The 13,825-nt window shown below is 41.8% G+C and overlaps 1 protein-coding gene across 2 annotated transcripts in view; it reads left to right on the plus strand.

The window, feature by feature from the left end:
* Positions 1 to 13,825, plus strand: part of TENM1 (teneurin transmembrane protein 1) — a 493,379-nt gene that overhangs the window by 311,972 nt on the left and 167,582 nt on the right. For both annotated transcript variants that reach the window (XM_040323926.1, XM_040323927.1), the window contains exon 17: positions 1,467 to 1,610. In XM_040323926.1, coding sequence (XP_040179860.1) covers positions 1,467 to 1,610 — 144 coding nt within the window. The remainder of the gene's footprint in view (positions 1 to 1,466; positions 1,611 to 13,825) is intronic.

Consider the following 13,825-nt stretch of genomic DNA (forward strand, 5'->3'; position numbering starts at 1 on the left):
GCGCGCGCAATTTAAATGATCCCGTAGGGGTGGGAATCATTTAAATTAGGCGCGTTCCCGCGCCGAGCGTAGAGCACATGCTCCGTCGGGAAACTTTCGCGATGTGCATTGCGGCAAATGTTGTCGCAAGGACGTCTTTTGCTTCAAAGTGAACGTGAATGGCGTCCAGCGCCATTCACGATTCACTTACGCAAACTACGTAAATTTTAAATTTCGCGACGCGGGAACGACGGGTATACGTAACATTGGCTGCCCCTGCTACTAGCAGGGGCAGCCTTACGCAAAAACCGCCGTACAGAAACAACGTAAATTGCGTACGCAGGGCTCGCGCAACGTTGTGAATCGGTGTTAGTATGCAATTTGCATACTATACGCTGAGCACAACGGGAACGCCACCTAGCGGCCATCGCAAGAATGCAGCCTAAGATATGCGGGCATAAGAGCCTTATGCCACGCATATCTTAGGCTGCAGTCGGCGTAACGAGGTTCCTGAATCAGGAGCACTCGTTACACCGGGGCAAGTAAGCAATTGCGCTGTGTAACCTATGGTTACACAAGCGCAATTGCTTCTTGAATCCACCCCATTGTTTTTTTTTTCAAAATTGTCGCTCTATTTTTGTTTATAGCACAAAAAATAAAAACCGCAGAGGTGATCAAATACCACCAAAAGAAATCTCTATTTGTGGGAAAAAAAGGACGCCGATTTTGTTTGGGAGCCACATCGCACGTCCACGCAATTGTCAGTTAAAGCGACGCAGTGCCGAATCGCAAAAACTGGTCAGGTCCTTTACCTGCATAATGGTCCGGGTCTTAAGTGGTTAATAGGTACACCTTTCAGAGTGCACTTTTAATACTGACATAGTTACTTTAATATCATTATATTGTTCACACATTCTGTTTAATAAATATAGTCTGAAATGATTTATAGACAAAGAAGAGAGTGTTCTGGGTAAACCTATACAAAAAAGGCTAAAACAAAAATAACCAAATACAAGATCTGCAACACTTTCCAGAAAAGCTATCCATTGTAGATTCCCCCCGACAAGGAAGATGATCATTTAATGGCTATTGGTCTGTTCTAGATTTCCAAATAGGACTGTAAGTGTGCTTTGTAATTGTAAGGAATAATCTGTCCCCTAGTTACTTTGTGCTTTCAGCATTCTCTGAGCTGAAATATGACTTCTCTGTGCTTTAGGCAAACCGTAATAGATGCAATTTCACTTGGTTGCTTTTTCATTTGGAGATAACATGTCTGCTGGCTGAAAAGAAGAAAAATGTTGCAAATTCTTCAAAGGGACATACAAACATCAATGATTTATATTTCTAATAAACAAATACTGGAGTCATCAGATCTGATTTGCGAATGATCAAGTTACCTGTAAACTAGATCATATTGTTTGGTATATGAACATGCGTTAAAAGAAGGACATGGATTTAAACTGTTATTTCTTTTTCTTTTTATGAAGTATCTGTTGGATACGAGTATGAGTCATGCCCGGATCTTGTGCTATGGGAAAAGAGGACAGTCATCTTGCAAGGCTTTGAGATGGATTCTTCAAACTTGGGAGGGTGGACCTTTAATAAACATCATATATTAAATCCTCAGAACGGTGAGTGCCTACCGCAATAAAATGGAACCTCTGTTTAATACACAGTTGGAAAGAAAATATGGAAACTGTTTTGTCTGTTAAACGATGTATAATTCTGTCCAACTTGCCCTGTAGTACAGTCACACCTGCCAAATAGACCTCACTAAATGTGCACTTGGAAGTGGTATTTCCCATTAAAGAAAAAAGAGAAAAATCTACTATAAATTCTGTTTCACCAGTCAGCTAAGCTGACCTAAATTCCAAAAGCAAATTAAAAAAACTGACTCAGTTACTAACTTTTGCAAACATATGTTAAAAAAACACACTTCACATACCAGAAGCTGTCTCTGCAGATGTCTTCCAGCTCTGAATCCGAGATAAATGAAGGCAGGGAAAGGCTCAAACCACCTGCATCCACACAATACACAAACAAATTAATATTGAGTGGACTGGCACATTATTTTAAAGGTCATCCTTTAAAATCCTTTGAAACTTATGCCCCGTACACCCGATCGGAATTTCTGATGGTAAAAGTCAGACAGACTTTTCCCATCGGAAATTCCGACTGTGTATATGCCCCATTGGAAATTCCAATGAATTCCATCAAACTTTACATAGAGAACATGTTCTCTTTTTCTCCGATGGAATTCTGTCGGAATTCCGATGTGAATTTGGTCGGACAAAGGTCCGATCGTGTGTACAGGGCATTAAACTGACTTACTGTATTTCTCAGGGACTTATCCCTATCAGGAAACCCTCTTCCTTCCAAGTCTAATGACACAACTTTTACAAAGCCATATAATAGATTAATTATTCATAGGGGTTAATTTACTAAAACTGTAGAGTGCTTGTTCAATAAATGCTCATTTAAAGTGTTACTAAACCCACAACAGTAAAATCAGTCTGTATATACAGTAAAGCAGGGGTGTCCAAACTTTTTTCAAAGAGGGCCAGATTTGATGAAGTGAACATGCGTGAGGGCTGACCATTTTGCCTGACATTCTTTGAACCATTAAAATTCAGTCTAAGTGTGTTCGTCTGAGCACTAATACAGGGCCCAACAAGAATTCTCTTGCCTATGTGGCTGTGTGTGGTGAAGAGATGAGCTTGGGCGTGTTATTTGGATATACTGTATATATTTATTTTGTGGCCCCAACGAATCCCAGAGCGCTGCTTAGGACTAAGGATGAGCTTGGGTGTGTTATTTGGATATACCGTATTTATCGGCGTATAACACACACAGGCTTACCATTGCCATGAATGCAGCCTCACACGTGCCATGAATGCAGCCTTACCATTGCAATCAATGCAGCCTTACCATTGCAACCAATGCAGCCTCACATGTGCCATAAATGCAGCCTTACCATTGCCATCAGTGCAGCCTGATCGATGCCCATCTGCAACCTCGGAGGTAGGGGGGCGGGACGAGTGCCGACAGATTACAAATCAGTGGCCTCTTTAATACAAAGTCCCGCCTCCTATGATAGACAGAACAGTCGTCCAATGACATCCCAGGAGACGGGACTTCCAATACAGACGCTGCTGAGTAAACAGGAGATTCTCTAATCTGACGGCACTCGTCATGTCCCCTCCAAGGCAGCACCGATAAATACAGTATATATCTTTTGTGGCCCTGGGGGCCACAAACAATATATATATCCAAATCCCCAGGGGGGCCATATTAAATCAACAGGGGGGCCGCATTTGGCCCGCGGGCCAGACTTTGGACATGCCTGCAGTAAAGCATGCTTGTTATACTTATTGTGGAATCTACAGGCTTAAACCTCTGCATTGTGTAAAAAGGCTACTTGATCCTGTCTTCTCTGATGCTTCCCTTCTTCCACTGCCCCCAATGCATCTGCTGATAGAGCAGAGCCTTTGGAGTCCCTCTGCACATGCTGTTTTGTGTGTATTGCTAGAGAGTCTTTTTTTCTTGAGAGGGTGCATGTAATCAGTATACTGTTCACACAGAGGATCAGGGGTCCTGCAGCCTCATAGGACAGTCAGAACAGAATGAAAACTCCTCCTACAAGCTTTAACCAGTAGCTGATAGGATTCACAAGACTACTGCTATAAACTGCAGATGAGAAAGGGTATTTAGCAGTTTATATTTACTAAAATAATTTCCATGTTCTGTGGGAAACCAGATATAGTGAATGCAGGGCACTGGGCACTGGGTTTAGTAACACGTTAAGCCTCTAAAATGAAAAAAAAAAACTGAAAGCTAATTGTATTCTATGCAGAGCTGCACCAGATTTTGCACTCTCCAGTTTTAGTAAATTACTCCCATAGTATCAAATAAATTAATTATTGAGGATTTCAGCTGCTGTATTAGTACCCATGGGAAGATGTAGAGACACAAATTACCATCAGGAAAGTTCACCATTGCATTATAAAAAGGAAGGGGATGACGTAACCAACCAATAGCCACCCAAAACAAGATAACAGTTGTGGTTTTCCATTAAAGTGGAACTAAACCCTCCCATCCTTTACAGCCAAGAAAGTGGCTTTGTCTCTGTTTGATCTGCAGTTACCATGGTGCTTCATGTGTGATCAGTTATGATACCAGCCATTTGATGGCTTGATAGATCAGTTGAGCGCACAAGCAATTGTGACTGTTATCATTCATGACAAGGGCGTAAGTACAGGGGTCGCCATTGCGACCCGGCCCCATGCTCCAGGGAGACCCCCTGTATGCCTGGATAGGTGGGTGGCAGGGGTGGCAGCATGAAGAGGAACCGATCCCTCCATGTAGCTGCTGAATGCCCACTTGTCCTCCTTTCGCTCCCACAGACATTCAACAGCTGCAGGAGGGAAATGGTTCCTCCACATGCCGGTCTTGCCTCCCCCTTATCCCTGCTTTTCTGCCCCAGGCCCCTGTGTGCTTCCCTGGCCCCCCCCTCACCCCATGGATGGAGAGCAGGGAAAGGGGCTGGAAAATTTTAATTGTCCGGCCCCTTTCTTGTCTTAATGAATAGAGTCAGTGGTCTGTACTGAACAGTTTATGAATGAATGGGAAGCTCTGTACAGAGTTATTCCTGTTCATTAATTCTGTGAAGCCGAGGCTGCAGAAAAAGGAACCGATGAATATGTTCTCTTTCTCTGTCTCAAAAGTGAGACATCAGGAGTCTGTTTAGACCCATGACATTTCACCAAAGCCCCCACAACAGGGTTCGTAAAAAAAAAAAAAAAATTGTAAAAAAAATGTTTATTAAATTTAAATGGTAAAAATAAAAATAAAACAACAAAAATAAAAAACTACTGACACCAGTGGCAGGATTATCAGTGGACCACAAGACAACAGGAAGGTGGCCTGCTGCAGTACAATAATAAAGGGCCTTATGGTGAGAGTAAACGGCCCTGGGATAAGTGGGAAGGGCCCCAGTCAGGGGGACAGGGGGGCCCTTCATGTTTTCTTGCACGCCCTGAAACCGTTAAATCAATGGGGTTAATTCCATTTCAAGAATATCCCATGCTTTCTTTATAAAGGATTCCTGCAAAAACACTAAAATGCCCTTTTCACTATTTTTAAATGCATCAAATTCTCTAAAGTATAGCTAGCTTCCATAATTTCATGAGTTATGTTCATTCTCAGCTGAACTTTTTTTTTCTACACTCATAAAATGGTTTTTCAAAAAGATGTCAAGTTGATATTTAATGAAGCTCTCTAAAAGAAGAGATTTTATAGTTAAGTATTGCAGCTATTTGATTAGGTCACAGTCAAGTGTACTATACAGTCACCTTTCTCCACTGCATGTAAGGACTATTTTTCCACTGTTAAAAGACTGTCTTAAAGTAATATTATAACTTAGTGTCATATTTTTAGCTGCAGTGACTGCTGTTATAAATTGTTATTAATATAATAATATATTCAGAATTTTTAAAGATTAAACCTTCACTAGTCTGCCCCCAAAAGTACATGTTACGACCTTGGAGTTGTACCATAGCACAGTTTTAAAGAGAACATATAGTACATTTTGATGAAATGATAGCTATCTTTTAGTGTATGTGTTATTTCACTTTTAATACCATGGTTATATCACGGATGGTGACTGTATAGATTCATAAGCTGGTAACAGGTTCACTGCACTTGTAATTCCATCATAATTTATTATTAATCACCTGTATTTTAATTGACACCTAAAAAGTTTATGTCCTGATGCTTTCTTCACTCCCAGTAAAGCTGTTTCGCTCTTTCACTTTATATGCTAAGTTTCAAATAACATATTTACTCTTTAGATCATTTTACTGCCTTGTTTGTTGAAGATTATAAACTCTAGAAATGTTTGGGCATGTTTCTGCTTCTGCTTTTAATATAGCCCTTTGTTGTGGAAATGTTTTAAAACTTGTCTGATAGAAAGAAAATCTGTAATAGTAAAAACCAGTCACCTACATTTAATAGCAGGTAATAGCAGCTACCATTAGCCCCATCTTTCTCCTAATATGAAAGGCCTGAAACCCCCGGGTGCTTAAAAAAAAAACACAAGATTTCACCTAGGAAATCCATGCTTAGCCCTGAGCTCTCAAGACCTCACTCATAATTGGACAGTGATACCAGCTATAACATTGCATAATCAGTAGGGAGACAGGGAATCAGAATGAGACATGGTAATTCTTATGCCGCGTACACACGAGCGGACATTCTGACAATAAAGCCGTTGATTTTTTTCTGACGGATTTTGTTTGGCTAAAACTGGTCTTGCATACACACGGTCGCACACAAATGTTGTCGGAAATTACGATTGCCAAGAACGCGGTCACGTACAACATGTACGACGGCACCATACAAGGGAAGTTCAATACCAAGTGCGCCACCCTTTGGGCTCCTTCTGCTAATCTTGTGTTAGTAGAAGTTTGGTGAGAGATGATTCGCGCTTTTCAGCCTCGTGCATTTCAGTCCGTTACTGCTCTTCAGTTTGTGCTTGTGAGTTTGTATCTGTTTGTCAGTGCGTGTAGTCAGTTCGTTCTTGTCAGCTCGTTTCTGAGTTTCAGATTGCTCTGCTTTGCAGCGTGACAAATGTGCTATCTCCATTATGAACGCTAGTTTTACCAGACCGAGTGCTTTCATCTCGTACTTGATTTAGAGCATGCGTGGAATTTTGTGCGTCGGAATTGTCTACACACGGATTTTGTTATCGGAAATTTTTGTTGTTGGAAATTCCGACAGCAAATGTCCGATGGAGCCAACACATGGTCGGAATTTCCGACAACAAGCTCCCATCGAACATTTTTTGTCGGAAATTCCGAGCGTGTAAACGCAGCATAATAGTTGTAAGTGTATGTATCGCGAAAGTGTTTTTCTTTATTTTTTAAGAGAGTGTGGAAGGATTAGAACCTTTTAAAAAAATGTCATGGTTTCTGCATTCCCACTGGGGAGATTTACCCTCCCTATGTATCCTCGTGACTGCTATCTCTAAGGCCACCTGTACACGATTCAAATCTTGGCCTGTTCAGCAGGAACTGGCTGAGCTTAAAACCGTTAATGGGCCATTGGTGTTGGACACCAGGCATTAGGACTTCTCCGTGCTCCACCAAGCAAAAAGTTGCCCCGTATTTGTTAGATTGCACTAAAATCCTACATTGGTACCTACATTTTACCCTGTATTATTGTGCGGCTGCTGTAACCCACTGGTCGCATATCTGTCACTTGGCAACTGGGTCCTAGGGCCCCTTCCCCCTTTTTATCTTCACTTTGAATTTTACACAGTCAAACAGGTTCACCACCGCAGTTGTCCCCCTTGGTCGCCGTGGGAGATCCTCCTACGGGCGGCTGCGACTTCCAGGCGATTGGGTGTTCTCTCCATAGATTTCTCCTGACGAAGCGACTCAGTCGCAAAACTAGTTGAGACCTTGTTCTGTGTGACCTCCATTTTCACTGTGACTCTCCCCTCGGGGACTACTGTAGCCCGGTGACCTGTCTAGTTGGTCCAGAAATATATGTTTTCTTTTGTATTATTGTCCTGATGTTTTTTATGATTATGTGTTTTTGATACTATGTTAATAAATTGATATATATCTTTTAACTACTTTTTCTACTTCCTGAATTTACTTTTCTCTATAGTACCGATATAGCCCTCTTGCCCCCCATTTCTTTGGTCCTTTGGGTTCTTGGGGTCCCCTTAGTCCCAAATTCTATTCTAATTGACTTTTAGGATGATGGTACTACTATTCCTTTATTGTTTATACTAAGAGGCTCAAACTTCAATCACGTTAATGGGCAAGCCGAATGTACCAAGTTGGTTGATCGATCAACTTGGGTAAACCCAGCCTGCCGGATTTCCTTCCAATTATCGCAAGCGTGGGCGGGCGGGGGAAGCCGTCTTTCCCGGTAGAAGACAATTGCTTATTCCCCTGTCAGCACTGTCTGTGTTGATGGGGGAATCATGCAAATTTCACAGGTTGCAGGATAAAAGTTTGCACCATGTATGGCCGGCCTTAGACAGAAAGTGATGGAAAATATAAAATGTAAGGACTTTTTTTCCACTGTTAAAAGACTGTCTTAAAGTAATATTATAACTTAGTGTCATATTTTTAGCTGCAGTGACTGCTGTTATAAATTGTTATTAATATAATAATATATTCAGAATTTTTAAAGATTTAACCTTCACTAGTCTGCCCCCAAAAGTACATGTTACGACATTGGAGTTGTACCATAGCACAGTTTTAAAGAGAACATATAGTACATTTTGATGAAATGATAGCTATCTGTTAGTGTATGTGTTATTTCACTTTTAATACCATGGTCATATCACGGATGGTGACTGTATAGATTCATAAGCTGGTAACAGGTTCACTGCACTTGTAATTCCATCATAATTTATTATTAATCACCTGTATTTTAATTGACACCTAAAAAGTTTATGTCCTGATGCTTTCTTCACTCCCAGTAAAGCTGTTTCGCTCTTTCACTTTATATGCTAAGTTTCAAATAACATATTTACTCTTTAGATCATTTTACTGCCTTGTTTGTTGAAGATTATAAACTCTAGAAATGTTTGGGCATGTTTCTGCTTCTGCTTTTAATATAGCCCTTTGTTGTGGAAATGTTTTAAAACTTGTCTGATAGAAAGAAAATCTGTAATAGTAAAAACCAGTCACCTACATTTAATAGCAGGTAATAGCAGCTACCATTAGCCCCATCTTTCTCCTAATATGAAAGGCCTGAAACCCCCGGGTGCTTAAAAAAAACCCACAAGATTTCACCTAGGAAATCCATGCTTAGCCCTGAGCTCTCAAGACCTCACTCATAATTGTACTAAACAGATTATAGCGCACACATGCAAAAATGACATTTATCCTGCAAGGCTAGTTAAAAACACCTGAACATATTCAAAAATACGGGGGTTTGGTCACACTATATAGTCATATAGTGCTAAGCCCACTTACTGCGACAAAGTACCCCGAATTAGTGGGTCCTACCCTAGTAATAGAATGAAAGAACCTGGGTCTCAACCATGGGAGATATACTCCTCTATGTGGGAGAACTCAAGGGATTCTTCCTATACAATGGTGGCCACTAATGTGAGGTAATGAAGAGGGGGAGGGGTGCTCCAGCCAAGAGACCTGGTCAGGGTCTATACAAAATACAAAAAGATACTTGGTGGGCACACCCTAAAAATGCTATACATCTAAGCTGGTGCTGCTATAAGACCAAATACAGTACAAAACAGATTATAGCGCACACATGCAAAAATGACATTTATCCTGCAAGGCTAGTTAAAAACACCTGAACATATTCAAAAATACGGGGGTTTGGTCACACTATATAGTCATATAGTGCTAAGCCCACTTACTGCGACAAAGTACCCCGAATTAGTGGGTCCTACCCTAGTAATAGAATGAAAGAACCTGGGTCTCAACCATGGGAGATATACTCCTCTATGTGGGAGAACTGAAGGGATTCTTCCTATACAATGGTGGCCACTAATGTGAGGTAATGAAGAGGGGGAGGGGTGCTCCAGCCAAGAGACCTGGTCAGGGTCTATACAAAATACAAAAAGATACTTGGTGGGCACACCCTAAAAATGCTATACATCTAAGCTGGTGCTGCTATAAGACCAAATACAGTACAAAACAGATTATAGCGCACACATGCAAAAATGACATTTATCCTGCAAGGCTAGTTAAAAACACCTGAACATATTCAAAAATACAGGGGGTTTGGTCACACTATATAGTCATATAGTGCTAAGCCCACTTACTGCGACAAAGTACCCCGAATTAGTGGGTCCTACCCTAGTAATAGAATGAAAGAACCTGGGTCTCAACCATGGGAGATATACTCCTCTATGTGGGAGAACTGAAGGGATTCTTCCTATACAATGGTGGCCACTAATGTGAGGTAATGAAGAGGGGGAGGGGTGCTCCAGCCAAGAGACCTGGTCAGGGTCTATACAAAATACAAAAAGATACTTGGTGGGCACACCCTAAAAATGCTATACATCTAAGCTGGTGCTGCTATAAGACCAAATACAGTACAAAACAGATTATAGCGCACACATGCAAAAATGACATTTATCCTGCAAGGCTAGTTAAAAACACCTGAACATATTCAAAAATACGGGGGTTTGGTCACACTATATAGTCATATAGTGCTAAGCCCACTTACTGCGACAAAGTACCCCGAATTAGTGGGTCCTACCCTAGTAATAGAATGAAAGAACCTGGGTCTCAACCATGGGAGATATACTCCTCTATGTGGGAGAACTGAAGGGATTCTTCCTATACAATGGTGGCCACTAATGTGAGGTAATGAAGAGGGGGAGGGGTGCTCCAGCCAAGAGACCTGGTCAGGGTCTATACAAAATACAAAAAGATACTTGGTGGGCACACCCTAAAAATGCTATACATCTAAGCTGGTGCTGCTATAAGACCAAATACAGTACAAAACAGATTATAGCGCACACATGCAAAAATGACATTTATCCTGCAAGGCTAGTTAAAAACACCTGAACATATTCAAAAATACGGGGGTTTGGTCACACTATATAGTCATATAGTGCTACGCCCACTTACTGCGACAAAGTACCCCGAATTAGTGGGTCCTACCCTAGTAATAGAATGAAAGAACCTGGGTCTCAACCATGGGAGATATACTCCTCTATGTGGGAGAACTCAAGGGATTCTTCCTATACAATGGTGGCCACTAATGTGAGGTAATGAAGAGGGGGAGGGGTGCTCCAGCCAAGAGACCTGGTCAGGGTCTATACAAAATACAAAAAGATACTTGGTGGGCACACCCTAAAAATGCTATACATCTAAGCTGGTGCTGCTATAAGACCAAATACAGTACAAAACAGATTATAGCGCACACATGCAAAAATGACATTTATCCTGCAAGGCTAGTTAAAAACACCTGAACATATTCAAAAATACGGGGGTTTGGTCACACTATATAGTCATATAGTGCTAAGCCCACTTACTGCGACAAAGTACCCCGAATTAGTGGGTCCTACCCTAGTAATAGAATGAAAGAACCTGGGTCTCAACCATGGGAGATATACTCCTCTATGTGGGAGAACTGAAGGGATTCTTCCTATACAATGGTGGCCACTAATGTGAGGTAATGAAGAGGGGGAGGGGTGCTCCAGCCAAGAGACCTGGTCAGGGTCTATACAAAATACAAAAAGATACTTGGTGGGCACACCCTAAAAATGCTATACATCTAAGCTGGTGCTGCTATAAGACCAAATACAGTACAAAACAGATTATAGCGCACACATGCAAAAATGACATTTATCCTGCAAGGCTAGTTAAAAACACCTGAACATATTCAAAAATACGGGGGTTTGGTCACACTATATAGTCATATAGTGCTAAGCCCACTTACTGCGACAAAGTACCCCGAATTAGTGGGTCCTACCCTAGTAATAGAATGAAAGAACCTGGGTCTCAACCATGGGAGATATACTCCTCTATGTGGGAGAACTGAAGGGATTCTTCCTATACAATGGTGGCCACTAATGTGAGGTAATGAAGAGGGGGAGGGGTGCTCCAGCCAAGAGACCTGGTCAGGGTCTATACAAAATACAAAAAGATACTTGGTGGGCACACCCTAAAAATGCTATACATCTAAGCTGGTGCTGCTATAAGACCAAATACAGTACAAAACAGATTATAGCGCACACATGCAAAAATGACATTTATCCTGCAAGGCTAGTTAAAAACACCTGAACATATTCAAAAATACGGGGGTTTGGTCACACTATATAGTCATATAGTGCTAAGCCCACTTACTGCGACAAAGTACCCCGAATTAGTGGGTCCTACCCTAGTAATAGAATGAAAGAACCTGGGTCTCAACCATGGGAGATATACTCCTCTATGTGGGAGAACTGAAGGGATTCTTCCTATACAATGGTGGCCACTAATGTGAGGTAATGAAGAGGGGGAGGGGTGCTCCAGCCAAGACTCATAATTGGACAGTGATACCAGCTATAACATTGCATAATCAGTAGGGAGACAGGGAATCAGAATGAGACATGGTAATTCTTATGCCGCGTACACACGAGCGGACATTCTGACAATAAAGCCGTTGATTTTGTTCTGACGGATTTTGTTTGGCTAAAACTGGTCTTGCATACACACGGTCGCACACAAATGTTGTCGGAAATTACGATTGCCAAGAACGCGGTCACGTACAACATGTACGACGGCACCATAAAAGGGAAGTTCAATACCAAGTGCGCCACCCTTTGGGCTCCTTCTGCTAATCTTGTGTTAGTAGAAGTTTGGTGAGAGATGATTCGCGCTTTTCAGCCTCGTGCATTTCAGTCCGTTACTGCTCTTCAGTTTGTGCTTGTGAGTTTGTATCTGTTTGTCAGTGCGTGTAGTCAGTTCGTTCTTGTCAGCTCGTTTCTGAGTTTCAGATTGCTCTGCTTTGCAGCGTGACAAATGTGCTATCTCCATTATGAACGCTAGTTTTACCAGACAGAGTGCTTTCATCTCGTACTTGATTTAGAGCATGCGTGGAATTTTGTGCGTCGGAATTGTCTACACACGGATTTTGTTATCGGAAATTTTTGTTGTTGGAAATTCCGACAGCAAATGTCCGATGGAGCCAACACATGGTCGGAATTTCCGACAACAAGCTCCCATCGAACATTTTTTGTCGGAAATTCCGAGCGTGTAAACGCAGCATAATAGTTGTAAGTGTATGTATCGCGAAAGTGTTTTTCTTTATTTTTTAAGAGAGTGTGGAAGGATTAGAACCTTTTAAAAAAATGTCATGGTTTCTGCATTCCCACTGGGGAGATTTACCCTCCCTATGTATCCTCGTGACTGCTATCTCTAAGGCCACCTGTACACGATTCAAATCTTGGCCTGTTCAGCAGGAACTGGCTGAGCTTAAAACCGTTAATGGGCAATTGGTGTTGGACACCAGGCATTAGGACTTCTCCGTGCTCCACCAAGCAAAAAGTTGCCCCGTATTTGTTAGATTGCACTAAAATCCTACATTGGTACCTACATTTTACCCTGTATTATTGTGCGGCTGCTGTAACCCACTGGTCGCATATCTGTCACTTGGCAACTGGGTCCTAGGGCCCCTTCCCCCTTTTTATCTTCACTTTGAATTTTACACAGTCAAACAGGTTCACCACCGCAGTTGTCCCCCTTGGTCGCCGTGGGAGATCCTCCTACGGGCGGCTGCGACTTCCAGGCGATTGGGTGTTCTCTCCATAGATTTCTCCTGACGAAGCGACTCAGTCGCAAAACTAGTTGAGACCTTGTTCTGTGTGACCTCCATTTTCACTGTGACTCTCCCCTCGGGGACTACTGTAGCCCGGTGACCTGTCTAGTTGGTCCAGAAATATATGTTTTCTTTTGTATTATTGTCCTGATGTTTTTTATGATTATGTGTTTTTGATACTATGTTAATAAATTGATATATATCTTTTAACTACTTTTTCTACTTCCTGAATTTACTTTTCTCTATAGTACCGATATAGCCCTCTTGCCCCCCATTTCTTTGGTCCTTTGGGTTCTTGGGGTCCCCTTAGTCCCAAATTCTATTCTAATTGACTTTTAGGATGATGGTACTACTATTCCTTTATTGTTTATACTAAGAGGCTCAAACTTCAATCACGTTAATGGGCAAGCCGAATGTACCAAGTTGGTTGATCGATCAACTTGGGTAAACCCAGCCTGCCGGATTTCCTTCCAATTATCGCAAGCGTGGGCGGGCGGGGGAAGCCGTCTTTCCCGGTAGAAGACAATTGCTTTTTCCCCTGTCAGCA

This window comes from Rana temporaria, chromosome 9 (assembly GCF_905171775.1).
Source record: "Rana temporaria chromosome 9, aRanTem1.1, whole genome shotgun sequence".
Taxonomy (NCBI): Eukaryota; Metazoa; Chordata; class Amphibia; order Anura; family Ranidae; genus Rana; species Rana temporaria.